Source organism: Urocitellus parryii, chromosome 14, assembly GCF_045843805.1.
Source record: "Urocitellus parryii isolate mUroPar1 chromosome 14, mUroPar1.hap1, whole genome shotgun sequence".
In the NCBI taxonomy this organism is placed as follows: Eukaryota; Metazoa; Chordata; class Mammalia; order Rodentia; family Sciuridae; genus Urocitellus; species Urocitellus parryii.
In genome coordinates, this window is record NC_135544.1 from 44,761,486 (window position 1) to 44,777,351 (window position 15,866).

A 15,866-nucleotide genomic window follows, 5' to 3' on the forward strand; every position below is an offset into this window, starting at 1 on the left:
CTACTTGTTTTTAATTATGTTAACTGTAAAATTTCCAACTGTTACTTGAAGTCTATTTTGCAGTAACATGCTTGGATCTGAGTCTTGATGCTTCCTGGCTGGCTACTGCAAGGAACTGTCTTCCTTTTTTGAATACCACACTCCTTAAAAAGTATCCTGATATTTTTACCCATCTCTGGAGTGACCATAGCCACAAATGCAGCTTCTAAAGTCAGAAAGGACGACTTATGACCTTGCCCTCTCAGCCAATTCTCTTACCTTTTAGAGAAAATTGCACCCAAGAGATTAAATGAGAACATGCATTAGAAGCCCATACAACAGTTCAGGATATACAACAAGGCTTGAGAAGCTCTAATTAGTATGAAGAATGGGCTGGGGGTGTAGCTCAGTGGTCGTGTGCATGCTTGGCCTGCACAAGGCTTTCTTTCAATCCCCAGCAATAACAAAAAGGTGAACTGGAAAGCACCAAGTTGTTAAAGAATGTTAAGCACCATTTCTAGCAGTAGAGGTCACTCTCTCCCCAAATGCTGAAAGGGAATCACCGTTTACTGCTAATTCAGATGTATGTGTTGCATTTATATTGGGGGTGAAAGGCAGATTTAAAAAATATTATAACAGCACCAATTTAAACACAGATCCAAAATTGATATTTGAGAATTAAGAGATCACAAATTTGTACATGCCTGCACACATAGGTAGAGGGGCATGTACAAATTATATAACATGGCCTAGAAAATGACCATAGTTTAAAAAACAGTAACTATAACCACCACCATATACTAAGAATTTCCAACTCTCCATTTGATGAGAATCTAGAATCTTGAGATTTTTATCAATCCTAGAAAGTTTAGCTTCATTCATCCACCTGCATGAAAAACATGCATTTTCTAAGCATAACGGACTTCATTATCTGCTACTTTACTAGTTCAATGGAATTTCCCACAATAGAGAGATAATCCTGATAAACACACTTTGAAACTGTCAGGAAACAGTGAGGCACTTCAGAAAATAGAACTAAGTCCTTTTATTATGAAACAATAATTTAATGACTTCTGTACTTTTCCTTATAATAAAAGTTGACAGTTAATGTTCAAAACTGGAAACCAGATAATCAGACAAGAATCACATTTATTTCAATAGCTCAAAGTGCAAATACAGCAAGTCAGTTCACAAAATTTCAAAGATACATCCTTAATGAAAACTTGATAAACAAGAATGAAAGGTTAAATAACAGAAATAAAGCTCCTTAATATTTTTTAAAAATTTTAAGTTTTGAAAAAACTTTAGACCAAAATATTTCACTTATATCTGAAGTCAGAAACACTATTTATGGATGCTTATGCCGCATTGCAATAAATAATGACTCTTCAGAGAAGGATTCACCCCAGACTCGTCAGTTCCAAATGAGAGTAGAAGGTGTTGATGTTGGCCATTTCTGATTTGGCAGGATCCATCACTCACTGTTATCAGCTGATGTGGTTTAATTCATGATATTTCAATTTTAGGCAAAAATCTATAATAAATGTTTCAAGTTAAATATAAGGCCAGGACCATTATTAAAAATTTTCTAAAATGACAAATATCTAAAAGACCTAAAGACCCAAAGACCAATGTCAACTTCAGGCCTCTGGTATTACCAGGGAAGGTGAAGGTAGGGGAGTATATTTCTTCCATCACTGAAAACTTTTTTGTAAGGTTAACAACACGGCCTTTAAAACTTCCTCATGAAAATTATACTCAAATATATATTTATTTATTCCTACATATACAGAACTTGTATGTAAAGTAGAAAAAGTTCCCACTAGGAAGATAATTAAAGGTTGTTAATGTTGTTGTATCATTTAGCAGCCAAGACACATGCTTATTTCTGCTCCCCAGAAGCAATGTTAGCTACCAGTTTCAATTCGGGAAAAAGTGAATCTTCAGGGATGTGTACAAGAGATATTTATTCAGTCTTTTTCCCCATCTTCTTCTTTTCATAATAGGCATGAAACTGAGAGTCTGTTCCAAAAATCCTATCCCACCACGTAAATGTTGAAGCATAATTTCCAACAAAGTTCATGTGGTGGAAATCGTGATGCCGAGAACCAGCGTAGAAAGGGATGAGGTTTAAAGGGTTCAGAGGAATATCATAACCACTGAAACAAAATGACAAAGATTGTTAAGGAAAAAGAAACACACCTCGAAAAACTGACATTTTCATCAAGTCATGTGCTCATTAACTAATTCAAGGAACATTCCACTTTGCCTATATCATTTAATTTGTGACATGTTTGCAAAGATTGAATGGAAAAAGGTGTATGTTTTAGAAACCACTTGAAGAAATTTAAAAACAAAAAAAGCAAAAAGCTTAAGAGATGGGGACATAGTTCAGTGGCAAAGCACTTTCTAGCATGCATGAGGTCCTTGGAGTCTATGCTCAGCATCATTTAAAAAAAAAAAAAAAGAAAAACTTAAAAAACAATCTATGATGGTCTTTTGGCATCCTCCTTTATTTCTCACCACATATCCAAAATGGGATATATCTATAGTCATACTAGTCTGACTCACCCCAAACTCTCCCTCCCTTTAGGAGGCTGAAGAGCAAGGAGGAGACAGGAGTAAAAGAATAAAAAAAAAGATTGACAGGGATATTGGTAATCATTTTTCTACTGGAAGATATTCTCTGCCTAGGTCTGGAAGCATTAATTTTGCCACTTGAGTCATTCAAAAACAATTCTCAGGATCTGATATTCTGCATTCCCTGTTTTAGTTCAAAGTCCCAAGTAAAAATGCAATGAACATGATTTTAAAATAATGAAAAATTAGGATATTAAGCATTTAAAATGACATTCAATATGAAAAATTTATCACATCTTCCTCAGAAAGGAAGCAGCCAAATATGTCTATACTACAAGCAGGACTCTTATCTTGTACTTTCATCAGTGCTGAGGAGCAGAGACTAGAAACAGTTTATTCAGTGAAAGGTAAAGGTTTCAATATATTTATTCAAATCAGAGTTAGATTTAGGTTAATATAGAAGGATATAGAAGTTGATGGTCTAATTTACTTTGAATAAATAATACACCACCACTATACTATAAAAATGATAACATTGGGATATAAAAACATCTCAATTACTTGAACTTTTATCCCATGATTATTTTCTTAAAAGATCAACTTCTATTAGTCTACTTAGAAATAAAGATAATCTTATCACTGTGAAAATAAATATATTTAACATCTTCTGCCCAAAGAAACCACAACTCACCTATGGACATCAATGGTTTCTATCAAGCGAATGGTCACCCATGCCCAAAGAAGAATCACATGATCACACAAAAGCATGATTCCAATGAAAAATCCAGTTCCAAGAATTAAGGTTTCTAAAGGATGTGCATATTCAGCTTCCATTCCAAATGGAGCCTAAACAAATAGTGCACAAATTCATTAATACATTGTGATGGACAACTTCACGTGTCAACTTGGCTAGGCTACAATGCTCATTGTGTGGTCTAATACCACTTAGTTTTTGCTGTTACGATTTTGCTATGTGAAGGTATTTAGATGTGGTTAATATTGAAATCAACAGACTTTGAGTAAAGGATATTACTCTTTCATTATAGAAAGCAGGCTTCATCCAATCAGCTGAAAGCCTTAGGAGCTAAGGTTGGCTTCCTGGGCAAGAAGGAATTCTCAGGAGTGTAATACAGAAACCCTGTTTGAGTTTCCAGCTTCTTGCTCTGTGGAATTTGAACCCAAAATTGCAACATCAATTCTTACCTGAATTTCCAGCCTATAACCTTGCCCTGCCAAGATTTCAGACTTGCCAGGGACCAATAATCCCACAAGCCAATTCCTTAAAATAAATCCTTCTGCATGCATATGTATGTGTAATTGATTTCACTACCTAAGACATTTATTCTATTTATTCATAGTTTTATAAAATCACATTGTTTCTATATGTAATAATGACATCTATCAACAAATATAAACAATGGTAGTTCTCAACAATAAGTATCTTTTTGTTCCTACCAAAAGGTCTAGGGATATAAAAATCTTTAAAACTGTCTTTAATGGTTTAAGATAATAGCATTAAACAACTGACTTTGAACTTTTTTTTTTTTTTGTAGTAGGGATTAAACCCTGTGGCACTCTACCACGAACAGGGTCTTGCTGAGTTGCTGAGACTGGTCTCAAACTTATGATCCTCCTATCTCAGTCTCCAAGTGGCTGGGATTACAAGTATGTGCCACCCTACCTGGACTCTAAGTTTTTATTTATTAATTTGTATTTGTTCTGCCAAGAAAGGGATGCCTGATTTAGCACCATGTACCCTCTAAGTCAATAACTGTTTTAGAAGTTTAAACATTAAAGATTTATTACTTGGGGATCTCATTTAAATGACCCTACCATTACTATAGCTATTATCAAATTGCTAGGTATCTGTGTCAATATAGCATTCTGGGAATGAGATAAAAATCTGAACTTTTTCCTATAATGTTTTTCCTTAAGGTCTCAATTTACCATGAAATTAAGAAACTGAAGAAAATTTTTAAAATTGCTTGTGTATGTGTGCTATGTTCTTAATGATGATGAAAGAAAAGGAACTAAAATATCAACAACGAGTTTTTGAAATGTTCAGGCAATAAAAGTAGACATTTTGCCTTTAATAGAAAAAAGCATTAAATATGATTCTAACATACCTGAAACTCATGATGAATTTTATGAATATATTTATATATTCTCTTATGGTGTAAAAGTCTATGCAGGAAATAGTGCCAAGTATCCTCAATGACTGCACAGCCAAAGCATCTTGCCAAAAGCATACACCTTTGGGATGAAAATATTGTAATATTATGAATATGAAACAACTCAAACAACCCAGGCTTCTTGGAATCACTACTTGAGATATTATTAAAAACCAAATACCCAGCTACCAGTTTGACATAATTGTATACATATTAATCAACAAATTCTCAAAACTGCTAGGTACAGCTTTATGATATAACCTGAAGTAAAGTTCAAGACCACTAGTCAGGCTCAGAGCACATGCCTATAATCCCAGTTACTCAAGGCTAAGACAGGAGGATTCCAAGTGCAAGGCCAGCACAGCAACTTAATAAGACCCTATGAAATTTAGAAGCTATTTCAAAATAAGAAATTAAAAAGGGTGGGGAATGTAGGAAAGCATCCCTAGTTGGGGTGCACCTGTAATCCCACAGGTGGGATTTGTGAGTGTGAGGCAGGAGGATTCTGAATTCAAGGCCAGCCTGAACAATATAAGAAGGGCCTATTTCAAAATTAAAAAAAAAAAATTAAATTCAGATTAATAATAGTGAAATCACCTTTCCAACCAAAGAACATAATTGAAATGAAATGGCAAAAAATAATTTATAATACACATGCACAATACTTAGGACTTCTTTTATATGATGAATACCCATGAATGTAGAAAAAACATAGTCATCCCTCACTATCTGCAGGAAAATTGGGTCCAGTACACCCCACAGGTACCACAATCTACAGATGCTCAACCCACTTACATAAAATGGTGCATATCCTCCATCATTTAATTCATCTCTAGATTACTAATGATACCTAATATAATATAAATAATCGCCATACTGTATTATTTAGTGAATGAGAAGTGTTCAGTAAAGGTAATATTTTTCTTTTTTAAAATATTTTGCATCTGCAGTTCATTGAATACATATTCTCCCATCTTCCATTGATTTTTAAACTTACATGTAGTGCCATTTCTTAGGATAAGCATGTGTATCTGTACACAATTATATAAAGGCTGCCACAGAAACTTGTAATGCCTGAAACTTACCTTTCAATAAAATATTACATTAAAATACAGAAAACCTAAGAATCCTTTAAGTTTCTGCAAGAGTTTCTTTTTCTTTTTTTTAATACCTTTATTTATCTATTTTTATGTGGGGCTGAGGATTGAACCCAGTGCCTCACACATGCTTAGGCAAGTGCTCTACCACTAATCCACAAACCCACTAAAAAGATGCTCAATCGTTTACTTTCCTAATACTTATTTACTTCCAATATTTAGAAGAAACAAAGATTAAATATTAAGCATAATTTAATTGGATAATAAGCCAGAATTGAGTACAAATATCAAATTTTTATGGACATACCATCTTGGCATTCTTTCCCAATCATAAGGAATATTGAAATATTCTGTAAAATAATAGGTTCCACAAATCAAAGGCAGTTGGATACAAAAGTGATTAAAAAGAAGTACTTTAAAGCATTTCCATTGGTTTTCCAACGTTTCTGGTTTATCCTAAAGAGAAAAATCACAATATTTAATATTAGTCTCTTTATTATTTTCAACAGACCTTAATTCTATCTTAGTTATGTGAATTTTATGTTATAGTAGCTAAGACTCTGGAATCACAACATCCTTTCTTCTAAATTCTTGACAATTACTGTCACTACTTAAACAGGTAAAAAGTAATTGTTAATAGTTATACTGATATGAAACAAGCCAAAGGAGTACTGCAGAATGAATTAATTCTCCAGTCTGCTGCCAAGATATTATGCAGTTATTTTTGCCAGAAGTTTCAAAGAAATAAGTTATGCTAGGATTACAGCTGGGTGACCCCAACTGATGCAACTGTACACACAACATCAGAAGCTTTATTACTCAGGCAAACTGATGCACCCAGCATCTGGCAGTATTCATCCCAAGATATAAATACATTCTGTTCACATACAATGGCAGAATTATATTCAACTTTGAGTTGGAAGAACTTCAGATGTTCCCTGAAGATGAAGTTCATTCACAGCTTTAAGTAAAGATGAAAAGAGAGATCAATGTAATGAGATGTTCAGAAAAACTCATAAGGATCCAACTTGCTTAGCAAATCATTATCAAAACACTAAATCTATTAATTTAAAGGGCTGCTTGAGAAAAAGTACTTTTGGTTTTATATAAAGATGGTGATAACAAATATTAGTTATCAGTAGTATTGCTTTAAACATTCATACTTAAAAAAATCTGGGCTGGGGATATAGCTCAGTAGGAGGCTTGCTTCACATCAGAGGGTTCAATCCCCAGCACCACGAAAAAAAAAAAAAAAGAAAAATTAAGAAATCTGCCAATAAAAATTTAACCACAATGTCCTCACAATGTCCAAAATATGGGTACTACTGCTCATCAGAGTCCCAAAAGAGGTCAACCATCTTGACAAGGACTACACAGTTATTAGCATCAGAAATCTAGGTTCTTGATCCAGTTGTTTTTGAAATTTTTAAGATATCTTCCCAACAAAAGAAAAATCTTTATCTAAGATTTAATCCAGAGACCTGGGCTCTAATACCAGATTGCCACTAACCAATTAACTAACCTGGGATGCTCACTTCCTCAACAATAAGATGAGGAGATTATACAAAATAATTTACAATTGTATTTCTGCTCTGAGCATTATTTGGCCCCATTGCTCTAAAACTTCAGTCTGTGATTGAAAGATCATTAAAATAAAAAATAAAAAAAATCAAGCCTACTACAATATCAAAGTTTACTATATTTTACTTTAAAATATTGTTTTTTTCTATTTTTGCCAAGAAGATATCTCTTAACTGTACCCTAATTAGGAGGAACACCTCTTCTTTAGGGCCACAGATTTCAGAAGTTTTTAGCACATATATCTTTGAGAAAAATTTTTGGAGAATTATTACAATGTACGACTTTCTAAAAGAAAGAGATCCTACAAGGCCTACTTCACTTTTTCATTCCCATAATATTTCTTTCTAACTAGCAAACACATGTGTTAACTGTCAAGTTGTCTATTCCTTTGGAAAGCAGAAAGTATTTAGTACTACTTCATTACCAATTAGCAGCTTCTGTTTCGGGGGGCAATTTTAAAAAGAAAAATGCTTTTTGTCTTAGAATTTATACAGCACTGGGAAATCTTGTAACTTCAATGCTAATCAGAATATTTGCTTTCAAAATGCAAAAACTGAAAAAAAAAAAAAATGCAAAAACTGCCAGGTGTGGTGATTCCCAGCTACTCGGAAGCTAAGGCAGGAGAATCACAAGTTTAAGGTCAGTCAGCCTCAGCAATTTAGTAAGACCTTTTCTCAAAAAATAAATAACAAGGGATAGTGATGTAAATCAACAGTACAGCACCTCTGGGTTCAATATCCCGTACCAAAAAAAAAAAAAGAAGCCTAAACCTACACTGAATTTTTGGGATACATTTTGTTGTTGTTGTAAACAACCCTCTACTGTGAAAAAAACCCTAACACGTGGTTTTATATTGGAAAACTTGTGCTGATTTGACATTACTCTCTTAGTACTAAGTAAACATTAAAGGAGGATGTGCCGAGCAATGCTTGTAGCCAGACTACCCAGTCTTTTAATCTGTTTATAAAGAACTAGTTGTACCTAACTGGATCACTACTTGCTCTTTCTTCTGCCACATATCATTTTAATGCCATTCACATACCCAGGACTGAAAAAGTTTTATTTTCTCTGTTAAGATTACCTCCTCTGATCAATGAGTCAACTGCAGAGGCCAACAAGGAAAGAATAGGATGCTTCTACCTGGCCAGCCATACAGTGAGTGAATCAGCCCTAGAAATAAATCCATGGATGACCTGCCAGCAGCTAGAATCACCCCCAGATTCATCAGACAAATAAAATAAATTCCATCTTTCATAGAAGGCACCTTTATTAAAAGTACCTTGGAACTTATGTGACCTTCAATGAGGCTGGTAGGACATTCTCATTTGGGCCATATCCCTTTTAATTCCCTTCATCTTTTCCCTGACTCCCTTGCATTGTCCTGAGAGAGAAAAAGTGGCTCACTAGGAGATGTGATGAAGTCAACAGACTGATGACACAAAATGCACGCACTCAGCGAATGCAAATTGCTGTCCACAGATGAACACCCTCATGTGTCTATTTCATACCAAGACTGTGCCCTCAGGTTTTAGTTAGGTGTGACTTTTTAGGGCAACGAACAGTGGTATCGAAAACTATCATTGTACCAGGCAAGGTGGCACACGCCTTGAATCCTAGCAACTTGGGAGGCTGAGGCAGGAGGATGAGTTCAAAGCCAGCCTCAGCAAAAGTGAGATGCTAAGCAACTCAGTGAGACCCTGTCTCTAAATAAAATACAAAATAGGGCTGGGGATGTGGCTCAGTAGTTGAGTGCCCCTGAGTTCAATCCCTGGTACCTCCCCACAAAACAACAACAACAACAACAAAAATATCATTGCTTTACCAAGTACCGATAAATCCTTTCTCTCTCTACACTTGTGCAAATTCTTTACAGCCTATGCATTAGTACAGCTTATTCTATTCATTTTGCCTAGAATTGAGAAGAAGCACTGTGTATGTCTCACCACCTAGCCATCTACACAGTGTGCTTTCTAGAGACATTGAGCACCCCAAAGCAAACACTATAATCTGGGATCACCCCCTTACCTGAGGTGGTTTAAATATTTAGGGAGTGAAACAAAACTTCCAATAGCCCTGATCAAGGTTTTTGCATATAAATATATACTTAAGATTGGTTGGGACACCAGAGTTTGGGGTGAACTGAGAGATAATACTGACAAATGCCTATACCTTTCTTTCCTAGTTAGTTGTGTGTGTGTTTTACACAAACTAAGTACACATTCTACCACTGAGCTACTCCTAGCTGTCCAGTCAGTTTAAACATGAAATGTTAAAAGCCCAAATTAGACAAATATCCCATCTACTTAGAGCCCAATTTAATAAACAATTCCTGAAATATTATCAATAATGATCTAAGGCAGTGATAGCCAATATAGAGTATCAACTAACAATGTGACTACTGAACACTTTGAGATGGGTTAAAATAAGTGCAAAGTACATGCTGAATTTCAAAACTCAAGAAATAGCAACATATTCATTAAGCATATTTTTATTTTGATTGCTTGGTGAGATGATAATTTAGATTTATTGGATTAAAAATTCTAATTACATATGTGGCTTCACTATATTTCTACTGGATAGTACTGATTCAGAGTTTTTCAAAACAAAACTAAATTCACATTAATAATATTCACCAATACTGATCATAATACTTTAATCCATCATACTTACCTTTTGAATTTTGTACTTTCTCATGTAAGGTATAAATTGAAATAAAAATCCAGGTAAGCAGAACAAGAAATAAAGGGCTTCATGAACTATAAGGGATCCCCATGTTGCAATCTGGAACTTTGTATAATTATTCAACATGTAGTTCCAAGCATTTTTAAATGGTTCTTGTAGAGGATTCTCAGGTAAAAGTGAATCTACATACTCCACAGCCAGTGATGCTGAACTAAAGATGCCGACACTTTCATTTGTTGCCATTTTTCAAATCTCAGCAGGTAGCCTTACAATTCTGTAACAAGTGAACAAATAAGCTGAATAATGAAATTCTAAAAAACAAGTTTTCAAAACGTACTTTCTGATAGTTATACAAAGGATAATTATTAAACAAATACCAATTTCTCAGGTTCTAAACACGTGATTAAAAAAAAAAAAATCAACTGAGTTGTGCATAGTGGCACTCCTGTGCCAGTAATCCCAGCTACTTGGGAGGCTGAGGAGGTAGGGTCACAGGTTCAAGGCCAGGCTGGGCAACTTAGCAGGACTCCGTCTCAAAATAAGATAGCATGAGCACACACCTGGCAAATATAACTACCTAAAAATTAAATTCTTCTGACTGGAGAATAAAAAGATACTCATAACCAAAGTCAGAGATCAAATGACAAACTCAGAAAACTATTTCCAATATATGCTAAAGGGTTACAAAGTATACTTGGGTATTTTCTCTAAGCACTCTCATGCTTGTGCACAGAAATACACACAAATTTAAAAAATGTACACAAAGACACAAAGGGAACAATCTGGAGTGGTAATCTACAAAGAGAGATTATATAAAGAGAGAATGTCTCTCTCTCTAGGGGGTGGAGTGTTATGGAAGAGAAGAGGAAAATCTCACTTTCCATTTTGTACCTTCTGTACAATTTACATCTTTAAAACTGTCATGTTGTATTATATATGACAAATATTAGTTTCATAGGTTAACAACGAAAAAGAATCAGCAAGATATGGTGACACACACCTGTAATCCCAAACTAATCCCAGCTACTCTGGAGGATAAAGCCAGGAGGTGGCTGGAGCAGTACCAAGGTCCCTAGGTTTAATCCCCAGAACCACACACATATGACAAACCTTATTAAGAATGTCACCTTCTGAAAATGTTCACTGATGTACCTAATTTATGACAGTCCACTAAAAAAATAAATATTTCGTCAGTGCAGTGACACACACCTGAAATCCCAAGGATTTAGGAGGCTGAGGCAGGTGGATCCCAAGTTTCAGGCCAGCCTTAGCAATAGCAAGACTCTCGCAACTCAGTGAGAACCTGCCTCAAAACAAAAAATTTGACAAACAAGCTGGGATTATAACTAAGTGGTAAAGCACTCCTGTGTTTGATCTCTAGTCCAATAATAATAATAATCATTTTAAAACCATGGAAAAGTTCTTAATAGTTCTTTAAATGTTTTGAACTCTGACCTCTCATTCCATTTCACATGGGAGATAAGAGAAAGCATAGCTAACTTCTTCCAGGTCTCTGAATTCACTTTCCATCCTATTCTCATCGCTTGAACTTCCTCTTCCCTGAGCCTATTCCCCCAAGTCTTCCTTTCTGGAGAAAAGCTTTCTTAACTTCTATCAACTCTCCCAGGCCACTGCTGCATTTCTCTTTTTGGACTCATAGCCTCTTGAGCTGGGCTTCAAGCTTGACCTGTTCCCCACAGTGGCACTCAGCAATCCTCCCACACCAAGAATGTCTCCATTGTCCTCTGAAGTTGCATAATAAGACAATCATTACAATCTTCATTTTTCTTGAGGTCACTGACAAACTCCAAGATGCAGTGTGACCTTGAGCAAGTTAGGTAACCTCTCTAATAATTAATGAGCACTTTCTATGTTCCAAGATCTGTGTTCTAAGAGTGCTACACGCTTTATACATTTTAACTTTAATCCTTACTACACCTTCATGAAGTAGGTACTTTTGTCATCTTCACTTTGTAAATGAAAAACTGAGGTTCAGAAATCTTAAAAGAACTTATACAAATGTTAAGTGGAGGAAACCCTGACTGATTCATTATGCTATACTGTTATTTTAAATAAGAAATAACAATAAATAAAATGGACATCCTTCCTATAGTTTACTATAGGCTCCTGAACCAAGTATTCTACGTCAGCTGTCTTCATTTTCTCATTTCCCATTTACTTCCTAGCAAACTGCAATCTTTCTCTTTTTTTCTTTTTACAGCACTAGGGATCAATCCCAGGGCCTCATGCATGTCAGGCAAGTGTCCTACCATTGAGCTACATTAAAAATTTCTTAATTTTATTTAGAGACAGGGTCTCACTAAGTTGCCCAGTCTGGCCCCAAACTAGGGGATCCTCTTGCCTTAGCCTCCTGAGTAGCTGGGATTACAGATGTGTGCCACCTTGCCCAGGTAGTTTCTATCCTCATCACTACAATGAATTTATTCTAATGAAAATCATTAGGCTCTCCTAGCTGCCTATCCAATAAGCATTCTTTGCTGTTTATTACTTAACCCAACTGGAAGGTTTGATATTTCTATTCTTTAATTCTCCCTCAGTTCTTGGGATTCACAGGTATTCACCCTGATAAATATTCAGTCTGTGCTTACTATGTGCAGTCACTGTGCTGTAGCTGCCCTCACCCAACTTCCCAAAACAAAATCTAGTCAGGAATGCAAAGAAGTAACCAAATCATGATCTTATCTTATGTGATTCCAATATAGGGGAGAATGTACAGAGTGCTCTGAAGACACAGAAGAGCAAGTAAGTTTCTAGAGAAAGGTGCTATCTCAACTGAGACATGGAACATGAGAAGGAAGTGACCAGATTAAAACAGTAAGGTGGAGTGGGGAATCAAGGAGATGTTTTGAGTGGAGGGAACAGCAGATCAAAAGATCCCTCAGGAGATGAGTGTTTTCTAATTTCCCATGTGTGTGGCATAGCTTCTGAGGAAGAAGTGAAGCTGGAAAAGTTTCTAAGTGATGCCGACGATTCAAGCTTACCATGGGCAAACCATTTCCTGTTTAAAAAAAGATACCCTGATAGCTGCCATCTCTATCTCTAACCCTCTCCCCAAAACTCTAGGTTCCGATTACCCAAAAGACCACCAGCCATCTCCACCTAAGACAGTTCAGAGGCACCATCACACTCAACATACAAAAGTTCAGCAACTGCTTCCCCACCCCTCCCAAATGTTCTACTTCCTTAAATGTCTAACTGGGTGAATCACACCTTTACCTACTAAATCATCTCAAAGGAGCTTCTAAATCTCTCCCACCTGAGCTGCCAGGACTAATGTCCTCCAGCTCTCACCAATGTTGAGACACTTGGTTCAATTAACATTCAGGAGTTTGCCCGCCATAAACAAGGGAGGGAAACAGATACTTTGCTGTCAACTGGACAAAGGCAAAAAAAACAAACAAACAGGAATTAAAGAGGAGAAAGGAAACAAGCTTTTACAAGAATGATTTTCCTGTTTTCTCACCCTTGGGCCACCTGCTTGACTGAAAGCTGCTCTGGAGCAGGCTGATTAGATTCTCAGGAAAAAAGAAGAGACTTAGTTATTGTTGATTCTCTGAGAAACCTTCAAGTTTAGCTGTCTGCCAATGTCTGTCCTGTGGCACTTTACCTTAATTAAACCCAGGTTGTACCAACGCCCTCATGTTTTGGAGATGCTCGGTCTCGGCCCCTTGAGATAGATACTGGAGTTAAACACTAGGGTTAAAACACTCAAGGTTCAAGGGGCAGCTTCCCCACAGATAAAGACTAAGGCCTTGACGCCTTCCCAGTCCCACTAGCCGCACGGCATACACCACACACCCTATTTCCCCTGTGGTGCATCTAAGTTTCAAGACTCTTACAACTCCGTGCTTCAACTACCTTCTAATGTGCCCGGTCAAGAAACATGCTCCGCCCACTTCCAGCCCTCGGGAATCCGTTTTCACCTGTTCCTTTCCAATCAAGCGGCATCGACCCGCTTTCCCTGGCACCTGAGAATCCGTCACACCGATTCCATAGACTCCGCTCCTAACCCCACATACTGCGGGCCCCGGTGACCGGTACCGAGGCAGCGTCCCGCCCAGCGCGCGAATCCACAACCTGACCCCGCTCCTCTCCATCTCGCGGATCACCGGGTCTGAGCCGGCCCGCTCCCCGTCCCTCGCGCACGAGCCGCTCTCCCGGCCCCCGTACCTGGACGTTCGCGAAGAGACCGCGGGCCACCGTCGCCCGCACTCGGCCAGGTGCTGCGGCCTCGGAACCTAACTCTCCTAACTCGGGGGTGGAGCCTAGAGGGTGAGCCTGGTTCCTCCTGTCGTTATTGGCCTGTAAGGGCTCTAGCACCGCCTCCTCCGCACGATGATTGGTCAGTGCCATTGCCGGCAGCGTGTGACTCGAGCCAACGAATCCCTGGCGGTTCCAGCCATTGGCTCCGCGGATGGAGTGAGGATAGTGAGATCCGGACGTCCAGCCAGTGGCCGGGTCCGCAGCGCGCCTGGAGGCGGGGAAGCGCAGAAGCGCCTGACAGCGTGAGGGGGCGGGGACGAACTCCGCCCCGCTCGCCGCCGGGCGTTGCCTTGGCAACTGCGGTCCAGCCGAGTCCCTATCCTGCGCTAGCGCTGCCCGGAACAGAGTGCCAGGCCACAGTCCCTTGAAGGTTATATCATCAAAACCCAGGAAGATAATGGTACAAATGAGTTTTTTGGATGTTTTTCTTTACAGACGGTGTAGCCTTCCTCGGTCACCAGCAACAACAGCTGTTACCTTATTGGGGGCTTTCTGTTCTGATACATTAACATGCATCCTTTCTTAAAATGCCACGATAACTTAGTGGCATAACACTACTGTGTCATTTTAGTGATCACAAAATAAGGATCAGAGGTTAGATAATGTAAGTCACAACTAGTGACTGGATTTTATTTTTCCACCTTGTTTCCCAGCCCCAGGTATCCCTTAATAAATCCCTGAACCAAGTAGAGAATTTCAAATGCCACATAAATCCTGCAACAACCCAGATAGGTAGTCGCCATTATCCCCATGTTACAGATGAGAAAACAGACTCAGAAAGGTTTAAAGGGTAATTCTACATCAAAGGAGATGGCAATTAACCTGGGTTCGTTGAAGCCTGGACCTAACCCAGAAAGTGAGCTGAGCATGCCCATGTGTGGGCATTGCAATTCCTTTCCAGGACAATGATGGCCCGAGGACGTGGGCTGGGGCTTAACATACTTTGTCTTCAACTCTAGGCATATTTCATACCATTTCTTCATACTGTGTGTAGATGTTATAATACATATTTAGAGAACCAAAGCTTTTACTTAAGAAAAAGGTGCATTTAAAAATACACAGATAGGGGATGGGGCTGTAGCTCAGTGGCAGAGCGCCCTTTTTCCCACCTGTGAGGCACTGGGTTCGATCCTCAGCACCACATAAAAATAAACAAAGATATTAAAAAATACACAGATAAATATTCCCTTGTGTATATATGCCACATTTTTTTATACATTCATCTATTGAAGGGCATCTAGGTTGCTTCCACAGTTTAGCTATTGTGAATTGTGCTGTGATATGACTGTGTCCCTGTAGTATACTGGTTTTAAGTCTTTTGGGTATAGACCAAGGAGAGGGATAGCTGGGTCAAATGGTGGTTCCATTCTCAACTTTCCAAGAAATCCCCATACTGCTTTCCATATTGGCTACACTAATTTGCAGTCCCACCAGCAGTGTGTGAATGTACCTTTTACCCCACATTCTCGCCAACACTTATTGTTGTCTTCAT

General features: G+C 37.8%; 1 protein-coding gene across 5 annotated transcripts; it reads right to left on the bottom strand.

Moving 5' to 3' along the window:
• Positions 1-1,055: 1,055 nt before the first annotated feature.
• Positions 1,056-14,369, bottom strand: Msmo1 (methylsterol monooxygenase 1). Of its 5 annotated transcripts, XM_077792591.1 has the most exons (7): positions 14,282-14,337; positions 11,300-11,393; positions 10,079-10,364; positions 6,135-6,283; positions 4,686-4,812; positions 3,251-3,405; positions 1,056-2,138 (listed from the first exon to the last, which is right to left on the bottom strand). In XM_077792591.1, exons 3-7 carry the CDS (start codon positions 10,331-10,333, stop codon positions 1,946-1,948), a joined length of 879 nt encoding a protein of 292 aa, XP_077648717.1. In that variant the 5' UTR covers positions 10,334-10,364; positions 11,300-11,393; positions 14,282-14,337; the 3' UTR covers positions 1,056-1,945. The 5 variants fall into 5 exon arrangements, with proteins under 5 accessions (XP_077648717.1, XP_026251599.1, XP_026251603.1 ...); XM_026395814.2 differs by lacking the exon at positions 11,300-11,393 and having other exon boundaries at positions 14,282-14,369; XM_026395818.2 differs by lacking the exons at positions 11,300-11,393; positions 14,282-14,337 and adding an exon at positions 14,035-14,224.
• Positions 14,370-15,866: the final 1,497 nt, after the last annotated feature.

Coding starts and splice junctions, on each gene's coding strand:
- Msmo1 (XM_026395814.2), bottom strand. CDS start 10,333: ATGGCAACAAATGAAAGTGTCGGCATCTTTAGTTCAGCATCACTGGCT. Junction 4,813..6,134: donor TGGGAAAGAATGCCAAGATG/GTATGTCCATAA, acceptor TTCATCCCAAAG/GTGTATGCTTTTGGCAAGAT. Junction 3,406..4,685: donor AAATTCATCATGAGTTTCAG/GTATGTTAGAAT, acceptor CTATTTGTTTAG/GCTCCATTTGGAATGGAAGC.